Source organism: Paramormyrops kingsleyae, chromosome 24 (assembly GCF_048594095.1).
Source record: "Paramormyrops kingsleyae isolate MSU_618 chromosome 24, PKINGS_0.4, whole genome shotgun sequence".
Taxonomy (NCBI): Eukaryota; Metazoa; Chordata; class Actinopteri; order Osteoglossiformes; family Mormyridae; genus Paramormyrops; species Paramormyrops kingsleyae.
Window position 1 is genome coordinate 8,480,589 of NC_132820.1, and position 13,122 is coordinate 8,493,710.

Here is a 13,122-nt window from a genome sequence, read left to right on the forward strand (position 1 = left end):
AGTCATTGATGCAAGTAGGCGATACACAGTTTGGGTTGGTACCTACATGAGAAGTCTGTCTAACTTTTGACCGGGGAACTCGTGAATCGGGGAGCTGAGTAATTTGCTCTGGAGAATAACATCCACTGAGTACCCAAAATTCTTTCCACATGGGTAAACATCAGGCTCCTCTGGTGCTTATCCATTTGTCAGCAAAATGATTAATGTCACCTCAGCATTAGGAAGTACGTTGGCACCATTGGACCAGCTCCAGAAAAATCACTGAAATCTCCCTGAAATCTCACTGAAATCAGCAATGAACTCTGACAATTATTCTTTCAGTATAACTGCACCTTAATTGATTTAAGAAATTAAGAGGGGTGAAGCCTTCTGAAGGCAACAGTTATTTCTGGCCTCTGAACTGAATATTTTAATATCGCATACAGAAAGATTTAAAGAAACAGACATTCTTTTTTCCATCCATCCATCCATCCATCCATCCATCTTCAGGACATGCTGGGGTGAAGGAATGACCCAATGAGAACTTTCAAGGTATAAAGACAAAATGATGCATATCATATCTGCGATTTTTTGGTAAAGTATTGGGATATATTTAAATATGCATTCCAGAAAATAAATGGTTTGATATTTGAACTTTTTGAATTTTTTGTAAAGGAATTGAATTTTGACCCTTTTCAGCAATGATTTTGTTAGAAATTTGTATTGAATATTTAGATATAGGAAATAATTTTTTTACTTGTTTGAAAAGAGTTACAGTTAAAAGGGTTAGTAAACAATAAATAATAATCAACTGTGGCAGGGAGCTGGAATTAGTGAATGCATTGTAAAGTGTAAAGCCAATATGACACTTTTCAGTTTTAGTGTGTGTGTGTGTGTGTGTGTGTGTGTGTGCGCGCGCGCGCTCGGTGTTTAACGACGAGACTGTACAGTGCACTGGTCACCAGGTTGTCGATCATCACACGTACGACAGATTACAAAGCAAAGCAGAGGGAAATTCATATAGGGAGCGAATTACTGGTTTTCACCAGAGGCAATAAAAGGGATTAATTTCGCCTCGGCTCGCAGAGCGAGCCGCGTCCCAGCTGTGAGTAACGTGTAGCGCGGGTTAGAAGGAGGGAGACAACGGAGCATCCCGGCCCGGCATTAGCGGGATCCCAGATTAGCGAACCCCCCGAGGTTCCCAAACCGGCGGTCCGGTGCTAATGATAACGAGGATGCTTTACTGTGACAGTCAGAACGTGGACCATGAAACCACATCCCAGGAACAAGACACGGTGGTATTTAATGAGGGGGAAATTACCCACAGCGCAGAAACACAAATTAATACAGAGGGGCGACATCGGCTGGTACAAGCGCGATAAGCTTCGTTCCTAATTCATCATTCTCATTTCCAACCCTGTGCAGTTTCGGGGTCTCGTCATTAGTGTCTCTATTACAGCTCTCTGGTCGCGACTCGACCGCCCACCCCCTCCACCCCTGTCTCTAATTACGATCGGCCCGTTTACGTAACCGCCGCTCGTCTCCCTTAGAAACCCGACGAGTTCTTCAGAACCCGTCCCAGTGGGGAGCAGAAAAAAAGTAGACCGAACACGTAAAGGCACGAGAGGGTTTTAATCCTTACAAATAAAAACAGAAGGAGGGGGGGGGGGGTGAGATGTCAGGAGCGAAGCAGTGGCTTGCGGCACAGCGAGCGCGTGTGATCAGCATTCCCACGGCAGATCCTTGGTGTGCACCTGCAAACGCCGGCTGGTGAGTGAGCAGACCGACCGCAGGACCGGAATGCAGATCTCGGCACATGCGGGACAGCACACTCGACACAACCGCCCACACGTGAACGTGTAGTGACTGGTTGAGGCCAACAGGGGGCTCCCACTCAAAAGGTCACTTCAGGGCCCCCAGTCTCAGCCTAGTGTACTGATTATTTGTAACCACCAGGGGCCCCCCAAATGCACGGTTTGACTGGCGGTAAGCACCGTCGTGTGTGATACCTGCACGCAGTGCATCCCGATCAATGCGGCTGATTACCATCTACAAACACAGCTGAGTTTACACAGCACCGCTAAACCACAGCCCAATGTGGGTCTATTACCATACACATAATAACCTAGGATGGCACCAGCCGTGCAAATGATGACAGATCAGCAGCCATTATCATGCTGCTGGACACCTTACAGCTGACCCTGTATGACATATAACCACGGCGGTGATGCACTGTTTATACAGGGCTTTGCTGAATTTACATTTACATTTCATTCATTTAGCAGACACTCTTGTCCAAAGAAGCCTGCAACTGAAAAAAAAAAATCAGGTGTTAAGGGTCTTGCTCAGGGGCCGATAGTGAAGTCACTTGGCTGTCCCTGGGACTTGAACCAGCAACCTTCCGGTCACAAGCACAACATCCCAACCTGCTGAGTCGCACACTGCCCCCAGCTATAGTATATATGATCCTAGCAGTTATTCAGACACAGATACAGAAAATACCACATCTTTTGGGACCGAGGATCCGGGACACTAAAATCTGTTACCATTGACTCATTGTATGGGTATAGAAATAATTTCAGATTCTGGCAGATGGAGTGGGACATAGGGTTGCAAGATAGGGTTATAGGGTTTTAATTTCAAACCAGCATTTAAAAAGGCAGAGGGGGATCATCACCCCCCCCCCCCCCCAATTTTGATTTAGTAAAAAACACATAAGCCACAGTCCACACTGACATGTGAAATAGAGTATGAAGGACCTTTCAGGTATCATGCCACCCACAGTCCCATACGCAGCATCAGGCACCCAGAATACACTGTGCCCACGCCCGCACCGGCAGCAAAGCCGGGCACCGCGATTGATGGGGCGGACAGGGGGGCGTGTCCCGAGGCAGCGTGACACCCACCTGAGCCGGCTGCTCGCTAGCAAGAATATCCGGGTTCCTGGGTCATGAACTCCCACGGGGTGTTTCTCTGGAGTGGGTGGGGGTCATTCCCCCAGGCATCTGCATATGGCAGGAGATGGGGAAGAGCCTCCCCCCACCTCTAAGAGGGCCGAAAGTGGGATTCGGTAAAGGAATATCCAGGTACCCTCAGCGCAGGTCAACACTTTTCCACAGAAAACCTGAGTAAGACAATCCAGGCGATATGGCTTAACGGGAAAAGATATGATGATTCCCTATGTCCGACGTCCGATACAGTTTAAGCTTCTAATTAAGATTAAATTTAGAGATAAACCTGGACCTAGATGATACATAATCGGAATTGTGTACTTAATTGCCGAGAGTTACGGTTTACAAACACGGTTCAATATCAAACCTCTTCTCTAATATGACATGCCGAAGTTTCATTTCCATTCACTTGATTTTCTCGTCAAAATGAAGATGGAAATAATATTTGCCCAATAGTCCGGCTGGATTTCCTCGACACTACTCACAAACCCAGATAAAAATGTTTCTGGCCCGAAACACATCCGTGGCGCTACGCGTAGCCTTTTTTCCACTCCTGTTGAGTGGGTGTTCACAGTGACCCCCCCCCCCCCACGCCTCTCCATCCATCCCCACCACAGTGGCAGTACTCACCGAAATGCCGCTATTTGCCAGCCCTGTCTCCGGTCCCTCGTCTGCTCACGGACCCCACTGTCCGGCAGGGTTTTGGGGTTCGGCGTGTGAGTCACTTTCAACACCAAATGCTACGGCTTAACAAAGAAAGCGGCCGTCGGCGATGCACGGTCGCGGACACGTAGTTCGCCTCCTTCCCCCGGCTGATCCTGGGAAGGTGCAGCCGCAGAATACCCCCCTCCCGCACCGCCGAGATCCTGCCCCGAACTCCGGTCATATTAACACCCCCCCGTCAATTAACAGCACAGCATTCACACCCCCCCCCCCCCCCCCCCCCCAAGTGCGGAAAATTGATGTTACCTGCGCTGCATCCAAATTCCCTAAGATTGGCTGAAGCGATGATTCATATCTTGGAGATGATAACTTGTAAGTAGAGGTAAAACTGTCACTTTCTTTTTTCCCTCCTTTTTTTCTTTACTTCCCTTCGTTTTCTGCTGGCACCTTCATTCAAAACCGACGATCCATTTCTTCCAAAAAAAACTGACAGGCGTTAAAGAAAAATAATAATTTGTGGACAAACGTAAAATTAATATAAACATGGGGGGAAATGAAATTAAGGTTGGTTGGCATTTGTTTAGAAGGGGATTGAACAAGTGCCGCCGAGAGTCGCGGCAGCATGAGCGTGGAGAGGAAAGGAAGCCGCAGGAGGCGCGACTGGGAGGCGAGTGAGTGATGGAGCGGCTGACTGGAAAGACGCTAACGATGCACTCGCATCAGCATCATGGCAAAGAAGGTACGAGGGTGGGATCGAGGGAGGGAGGGAGGGAGAGAGGGAGGAGGAGGGTGGGATGAAGGAAGGGGGATTTGTTAACAGCAGTGATCTCCCCCGGTCCGTCTCTCGGTGCATGGAAGAAAAGAAGAAAAAAGCGTTTTTTTTGGGGGGGGGTGAAGCGGAGACTGCAGAGGTTAGGGGGGAAGCTGAAGACCCCCCCCCCCCCCGCACCAGCCGATGTCGGTGCTTATATCGCGCTGCCCAGTGATCTGAAGGCATGCAGCCCATTTAAAGCTTATTCCGGAGCAGGAAAGGCTGTAGACTGATTAACAGATGCGGTGCTGTGTTCTGCATCGAGTACTGCATAAGCGCTTATCGAAATGACAAATCTCTTTAGATACATTCGAATTCCTCGATAATGATGCGCAACAAAATTTAGGGCGCATTCGAGGTATTGCGGGCAAACAGAAGTAAGCGTTTCCGTGAACTATTCAAATAGTTTGATACGGAAGATCATGCGGTGGAGTGAATATTTTTCATCACACATTAGTTTACCTACTAAAAATGGTTTTTGACAATATACACCAATTGTTCCAAGGAAGGAGGATTACAAACACCCGAGATTTTTATTTGATGTATTGTACTACCAAAGTTTTTGTGTTGCCGTGGAAACTGTGAAAACGGGCGATTGTTATTTGAGAAAAGCGGACAAGGGTGTATTGACTAAATAGTGAAGTGAAGAATAACTTTCTCGTCTTCTGTCAAGACGAGGACCCGACCATCTGTTCACACACGAGAGATACTGTCAGTGCCGGCAACCCGTTACGCGACATAGGCTGTGGCCAAGGGCGCCATCTCCTGCTGAGGGCGTCCGTTTACCTGCAGCCAATTTCGCTTTGCCGCAGACAGGGGGCGTTGGCGGCAAAGCCTGCCTAGGGCGCCGCATGGCTTTCACCGATACTGGACTCGGCAACCCCCCAGCTCCGATACTCCCTTGTCCCACCTTTAAAGCCACGTGTGCCTCAGCAGGCTGAACCTCTGTGCCGGTAATCAGTGGCTGCTCTTCACTGCCGGGCTTGTTCTCATGTGTGTCTGCGTCATGAAGCAAGATGAAGGATCAATATAGTGTCATTAAACACAGTGCCTCAAAAATATTGGCAAACCAAAAAAACTGATGGAAGCAAGATTGTATAACGACCAGTGAAGCCACTTAGGATAAAACTCCAGACCTCTCAGCTGGTGAGCAAAGTTATCTCCTTTATTCGAGCAATGCAGCAATGCGCTCCTGCCACACTCTGGTACCAGGTACCACGAGCACGTTGGTAAAGCATAATTCTTAGTTCCAGATAAGGACTTCTAAGTCCTGATTGGTCACAAAACACTAACAGACCGAGCTCAAACTTATAACAAACACAATTCTCTCGCTCTATTGGTTTACCTTGTCAGCAAGGTAAAATCCACCCATTTTGCTCAATTTACCAGATCATGTCTCGACTGCTAGGCTCCAACATGAGATATGGATATAGATATTGGTTATATTGACATTGAATCACTGCAAATATTTGGTTGTCCTTTGATTAATGATTGGCGTTTTGCGTATGGCCTACTGCGACTACTTTATAACTACAACTTTTTGTGCACCGGTTGGGGCAGCTTCGAATCTCTTCTTGCAGGTGGTTTCCCCCCCCCCCCCCCTGCTTGCTCCACTGTTCGTTTCTCCAAAGTCTGATCTCTCTTCTGGGTCTGCGGAATCAACCACAGGCAGGTCACACAGTATTAAAAACAATCTCTTCTTGCCTAAGGCCTAAGATTAACAGACCCACTATGCCTCCCCTCCCGAGCCAGCCAATGTCCAATTTCCTTTCCACACTCCCCGCTTTTGAACACGCGAGACCCAGGCTGTTCACAAATAATCAGGGTCCAAATCACCGTATTCTTCTAGATGAAAACGTAACGAGGTGAAATGGACCGGTGGTGGTTGGATGGAACACGTGTCTCCCGCGGAGTTGGCGTTGCTGGACACAATGATGACAACTTGGGGCTGTGGGTCGTAGAGCCAAGCAAGTATGGGAGGATCATCCACCTGTGAAGCAGGGGGAGGCATAACAGATTTTGCCTGGGAAGACAGAACACTAGAACAACACCTAAACAGCAATATGATTAGTAGCAACACTACAAGCAAAAGCAATATACTGAATACTAATGATTTGAATACCCTGGATAATCCTGGAATCAGTGAGGAGAACCAATTGTCCCAGCTGTACCCAAACAGGCCATGCTCCTTGTGTATCTCAGACATCTGTTTGTGTACCACCTCCTCCAGATCCTGCACAGCCTGGGAGGAATCAGGGAGGTACGTGCGACACTCTTTCCCCAACCAAAGCACAAACACCACCTTTCTCAGCTAATAGGAGGTCTAACGCCATACGGTATTGCAGAGCTACCTGCTTAACTGCGGATAATTCACCCTTAACGGCCTTCACAGTATCTAGTGTTTGATTGGCCACTTTCTCCACTGCAGTCCGCAGGGCAGCCACCTCCGTCTGAAGGTCTGACACCCCAAGGGATGGAATAAACACCACAAACCATTGCTCAGTCCGACTAAGAGACCGTGTGCTGCGTGAATATGCAGGCACAGCCGAAGACATTCACACTTTAGGCAGCACGTGTTTAGCGGGGACAAGATAAGCTTGATAACAATACCAATCAACTTTCTCCTTTGAAAGAGACAAAACAGTATAACCCTTAAGAGCGTCTTTGCCACCACAGATAAACACAGAACGTGGCGGCACCACTAGCAGAGAATGACCAAGGACAGAGGAGTTAACATAAGCCGTACGGTGTACAGGTGGGGAGGAAGGGGTTAAATGCTGGGTTGAATTAAACAGTCGGAAACACAGAGTCTCATTTACTGGGATGACCGCCAAGCCATCCTCCGGCAGGGTCACTTCCTTCGCCATCACACTCGTGTCCGACGGACAGGACGCAGCAGAATAAGTACAGTTACCAGGACTTTGTCGGCATCGCAGAGCCGTTACAGTCAGTTCTCGAACCCGCGCCCCGTAGCGGTCCGGGTTCTCACCCTGCTCTGCTTTACCAACATCCCACGTGATAATTACCTGGGCTGAACAAACCCATCTCTCTCCTGATCTATTCATGCCTAATAACTTTGCTTTAACTGAACTGTTGTGAAGCCCCAGTGATTTGACTTATCCTCCTGAGTCAGATAGAGATTTTGATTGTTTTCAGCATACTCCTGTTCTAGTCAGTCATGTGTGGCCTTGAGGGGCTCTTCCACTGCTCGTGACTTAAGAGCAACACCAGTAATGTGACATATAGGTGCTGGTGGAGGTTAATGACCCCAGCTCGCGAGTCATAAGCCCAGCCATGACGGACAAAGAGCCGGAGCATGTTCGATTTAGGGCTGCCATATGACGATAGGTGTACGGAATCCCGTGGAAGGGCCACGTCTCAGAGGTGTGGAGCATTTAATGACAAACCCAACAGTCTGAATCATTCCGCTCGGCAGTCACTGCTCGGGCCAAAAGCTCCACAGCATTGGCATCCATCACCTCCCGTTTCCCTCGATCCAGAATCTTTCGTGGGTTTGGCGCTGTTGTAGTACGGCGGGTGACACAGCTGGAAAAAGCGGTTCTCTGAAACATTACAGCATCGATCCCGAATACAACTGTCACTACAAAAATGGTTATCGTGGAAAGGCAACACAATTGTGACCCTCTCAGGGACCAGTCGTGAAAGAACCACCAGGGTTGGACATGTGTCTGCAGTGGGCTTGGTGAACTCAGACGTCGATTCCCTCCACCTTCACCTCGTAAGGGGTCACCATAACGACCTGGTGTGGCCCCCTCCATCTCGGCGTGGTCCATCTCTTCCTCCTCAAGTCACGAACCAACACCCAGCTCCCTGGTTCAAGCGGTGTCACAGCTCATAGCGGCTCTCCCTTTGGATTCCTCCAATTGGCACGAACCTGGTCCCAGGCTGCACCTATCGCTTGCCACAATCCTGTAAGATCAGTCAGCAAATCCACATCCACCGTCTCCAGTGTAACATATCGTGAGGGAGACAAAACATGCATCGGCCTTCCTGTCAACACTCCCAAAGGAGCCAACCCTGTTTGGCGGTGTGTCCTGGCCTGCATGAATAACAAAGAGAGGGGCCCGTCGTCTCTGAAATTTTGGCCGATTTCAGTTTCAGTGTTCGATTCGTCCTCTCCACCATCCCCCCACTCGAGGGGTGATAGGCGCAATAATGCTTCCAATCAATTTGCATCCATTGGGACAATTTAGCCAGGGTCTCTGCTACAAACGCAGGACCATTGTCTGTGGTAATTTTACATGGGATGCCCCATCGAGGAATCACCCCCTTTAGCAGACATTTGGCCACACTCGGAGCATCGGGGGGGGGGCAAGGGAACGCCTCCACCCATCTGGAAAACGGATCTACAATCACCAAGCAATACTTATATCCCTTACATGGCGTTAGCCCAATAAAACCCATCTGCACTTTTGTACATATTAGTAAATTTGTAACACAGCACGTTGATTAGAACAACGAGCAGGCAGGCAGCCTGAGCTCTGTCAAGGACGATGCTCTTATGCTCGATGCTGTGCTGTACCATGGGAATCCAGGGGCCGCTGCTCACCAATAAGACGCCTCTTCCATTATTTATAAACGCTCCCTTGCTTCTGTGGAAATCCACAGCGGTAGGGCGGTATAGGGAAATACATTCGAACAAAAATGGCTGAATGAAGCCGGGATTACCAGAGATCAAAGTAAATCTCTTCGCTGTTGTTACATAAATCCACGCACATGCACAAGAAGAAAATGTTTTTGTTTTTTTTTTCGACGGCCTACTGATGCTGGAGATAAATGTAGAACTGAATTAACTGTAGCCTCTTGGAATGCGGAACATTCCAGCAAAGGCGCAGGGGGTCAGCATGATCCAGCTGACCAATCAGTGTTCTGCGATTTAAATATAACGCCCTGTGACTGCGCTGATTTAAACCCACAAAGGCCCATCTGACTCATCCCTGTGAAGTACAGCCAATGGACAGTTTCACTCGGCTGAGTGTGACTATTTGGGAACAGGAGATATCTTTAAGAGAGTGACTAAAAGGCTGGGGCTCGTGAAGCCAGCTTTAAATTGGTGCTCAGCCCGTGCTTGATGATCGCCAGCTACAGGCTGTTCAGCCCATTAGGCAAAATAGGCGGCCGCCTAGGGCGTCATCTACTGTGGGGGTGCTGCCTTAGCGAGCCAATATCACTTTGTCTTAGATGGTGGTGATGCTTGGGGGGTGGATCCCAGTGGTGTATCTGGTCTAGAGAGCCACCGAGACCCCAGCTTTGTCAGGGCGGCCATCTGTTCCACTCACCGTCTGCACCTCAGAAAGTTCTGGTACATGAATCATCACACCCAACAAGGACGAGACCTGATGTCCATGTGTTCCTCGGGCGGACCAGATCCCGCGGCCCTCTCTGGGGCTGCTGCTTCTCTGGGGTGGGATCTGCAGAAGCTCACCACAGATCACCAGCCGGGATGCTGATCCAGTCGATCCCACATCTGCTTCCACTCTAGACACGCCCTTGACGGGAAGTTCAGATTCCTGATGGATTTGATTTATTTAGCAAGTGCTTTTATCCAAAGCGACATACGTATTTGAGAAAGCAGGGTCCGACAGTCCCTGGAGCATTTGGGAGGTTAAGCACCTTGCTCGGGGCCTGACCGTGACATTACTCAGCTGACCCAGGGATACGAACCAGCAACCTTCCGGTACTGTATCTGTTTCATAAATATAATAATGTAATGGACGTCCAATGTGTCCGGAGGTCACAACTGCACCGTATAACACTGTCCCCGTTGTTCTCTTGGGCACGTCCTCGCAGTCCAGCTCTCACACCAGCGTGGCTTGTGATCGATGCTTCTCCTGGACTGTTTAATCAGTGCTGACTGGACTTATAAACTGCCAAATTGACCTCCAACCCAGCTATGAAAGACAAACATTACCGTACATTCAGGTCGGGCGAAACTTTAGCGACCCCGACTCTATCGTCCAGAGAACTGGGGGACCCGGTGACTTTGCCCGTTTTAGCTCGCTTGCGCGATAAGTGACGCAGGTCGGCTAAATTGCAATACGTTGCAAATCATTTTGCTGTTACGGGCTCACACTCCGTCAGAAAAATAACTTCTCCAGAGGAGCAAATGCCACGCTGCTGAAAAATGCAAGTCCGATATTTCTCGCTCAGCAAAAACACCCATGTACTTTATCATCGTCCATTTTTTTTTTCCGATTGCCTTGTAGCTTGTACTTCCTCTCTGAACATCTCCTTTAACTTCCATATTTTGAAAGATACTTCTATCTTAAAGGTAAAGCTGGGGTTTTTTGGTTTTGCAGATGCCGACCTGGCAAGAGAAAGGCCACCTTTTGCCAGTTATTTCACGCCACCACAAAACAGCCTTGATGACCACATCCTGTTCCTGTGCTTGTGTGTCTCATTTATTATTGTTTTCAAATTTTTATTTTACGCTTTTTATCCAAAGCAGCAAATATTTCTCGAGAAAACAGGGCCAGCCAAACCCTAAGGCAGATGGACCCGATCCTAGGAATTGAACTGGCAACCTTCCGATTTCAGGCATACTGTCTCAGGCCAGAAACTGCCCCCCCTCACATCCCTGACCCAACACCAGATCGGCGATAGGCCCGAGCTGAGCCAGTGCACCTGGGAGTTCTAGATTTTAGTTTCCATGGAGACGCCTTGGCTTTTCCCGCATTTTTAATGTCTGTGCAGGTGACGTGCCTCATGTTATGTTATGCACTTTTCAGGAGCCAAGTGAGGAAAAGCACCTTTAAAGGTAATCCAGTTAGACACAATGGAGCTGTAAGTGCCTCCTAATGTCCTTCAGGCTGCCCAGTAAAGTTAATTTGGAGAGTGTTAATGCAGCCTTACGAACTTTCTACGAAATCTCAGGCTGACCGCACAGACCTTAAACATTTGCAAACCTTAACGTTACTGTTTTTCGTCGCTGAAAGATATTCCTGACTGAAGACACGGAAGGGAATTAAGGGGACAGGACAAACAAAGTGGCCCTGGATGATTGCTTTCGGAGAATCTGTGAATCATGTGGATTTATTGATGACAAATTAGCAGCAGGAGCGACCTTGGGAAGACTAAGAGTAGTTTCTCACTTTAAAAGCGACACTTCCTCTGCTGGAAACACACAGCCAGGTCCGCACTCCCACAACACCTACGGCTACTGGCATTCACCTGTATTTATACTTTGCACTCTAGTTTCATTCATTCCAAGCGCGGTGGCACTGCGGATTCCATCACATGATCAAGTAGCCTGGAGTACCCAGAATGCAATGGGGAAAGCCAAACAAGGACACTGGTATTCATGCTTTGAGAAAGGAAACATCAAAGCACGCGTTACGCCTCCAACTGTCAACATTTTGTCTTATTTGTCCGTTCTATTTTTAAATTTGGTTCCTTGAGTTACTTTAGTCATGTTGGCCTCCAGGACATCTACACCAAAATGACCGCGATCCACATTCGTACATCTCACACGGAGCCAATGCTATTATTAACCTATCCAGATATGTTCAGCGAGCATCATTCTTTTGTTCTGTGTCTTCTGTGACTCAGGGCAGCCATCTGACGAGATATTCACTGTAGCATTTAAGCATTTTTGTAGTCATCGTGGTGTGACATTTATTATGATAGCATTTCCTGTGTTTTCAGTGGCACACTGTATTATATTTAGAGACATTTAGATTATGCTTCGGTCGTGTAATGCATTTATATAATAGATTTCAACATGGTGTAATCTGGTTTAGGGTTAAAGATAATTTATGGGTTTAGGATTCTGGTTCCCTGCGTTACGGTCGACAACAACAAGAATAATGTTGGGACTCTTAGGTTGAAATTTTCGGGGTGGGGTGAGGTGGGTTGGTCTCGAACAAATTCTAAAGCTTAGTCAAGATCAGTTTGTCATGTGACGTTCATTAGAATTGTCCAATTCAAGATGATTTGAAAGGCGCCTTTCAGCGATGAGTTATCCCGTTTCCGTTACTTATGCGGAGGCGCCAAGAAGAACCGCTGTCTGATGCTGCCATCTGCTGTCCACTAAGGACAACTGCACGCGTTAAATAAAAGCCGAACTCCAGAGGCAAAACAGAAACGTAATTCCTAAATTCACACAGACATACCCACGCCTGCGACCCAGCGACAGCAATGCACGCACAGCTCTAATACATTTTGCGCGTCCTCTATGACCTTTTCCTTCTGTCATCGCTAAAGCAGCACCCTGCCCCTGCTGCAGGGCTTCCTGCGCCCGTGGTGAACTTCAGCATCGGCGGTGCGGCGCGACTCTGCGGATGACTCATCAGCCTGATGTGGCCCCCGTGTTAAATCTACCGCTCACCCCGGACAGGGGCTGGCAGCACTGTTTCCAAGGCGACGGGAGCTTTGCCTGCTGGAAGTCCCAGACTTTCAGGTTAAAATTTTGAGCATAAATATTTAAAATGCGCAAAATCCACGTAAAGAGCGGATCGCCTCCAGCGTTTTCACCTAATGTAACAAATTACACATTTACCAGACCAATCAGTAATTTCGGGAGAGATCGTCGTTTTTGATGATCTTTTCTTGCAATTTCATCGCCTTCTATAGACATGCTTGCCTGTACCGCTACATTACGCCAGCCGACAGTTACATCTCAGGATATTTACATTTATATCATATGTATATATCTACATTTGTATTAAATTAGCAGACGGACAAATCTGTAAAAGTACA

The 13,122-nt window shown here is 48.1% G+C and overlaps 1 protein-coding gene across 3 annotated transcripts in view; it reads right to left on the reverse strand.

Annotated features, from left to right (window-relative positions):
* slc8a4a (solute carrier family 8 member 4a) overlaps positions 1–4,312 on the reverse strand; it is a 48,503-nt gene extending 44,191 nt beyond the window's left edge. Inside the window, exons 1-2 of one of the 3 annotated variants that reach the window (XM_023803509.2) lie at positions 3,900–4,312; positions 3,561–3,676 (exon numbers count right to left, since the gene is read on the reverse strand). Coding sequence is in view for 1 of the 3 variants with exons in the window: in XM_023803508.2 (XP_023659276.1) it covers positions 3,900–3,910 (11 nt within the window). In the remaining 2 variants the exon portion in view is untranslated. Of the gene's footprint in view, positions 1–2,885; positions 2,953–3,560; positions 3,677–3,899 lie in introns of those variants that run through there. The other 2 variants (XM_023803508.2, XM_023803511.2) reach the window with 2 other exon arrangements.
* Between the last annotated feature and the right edge of the window lie 8,810 nt (positions 4,313–13,122).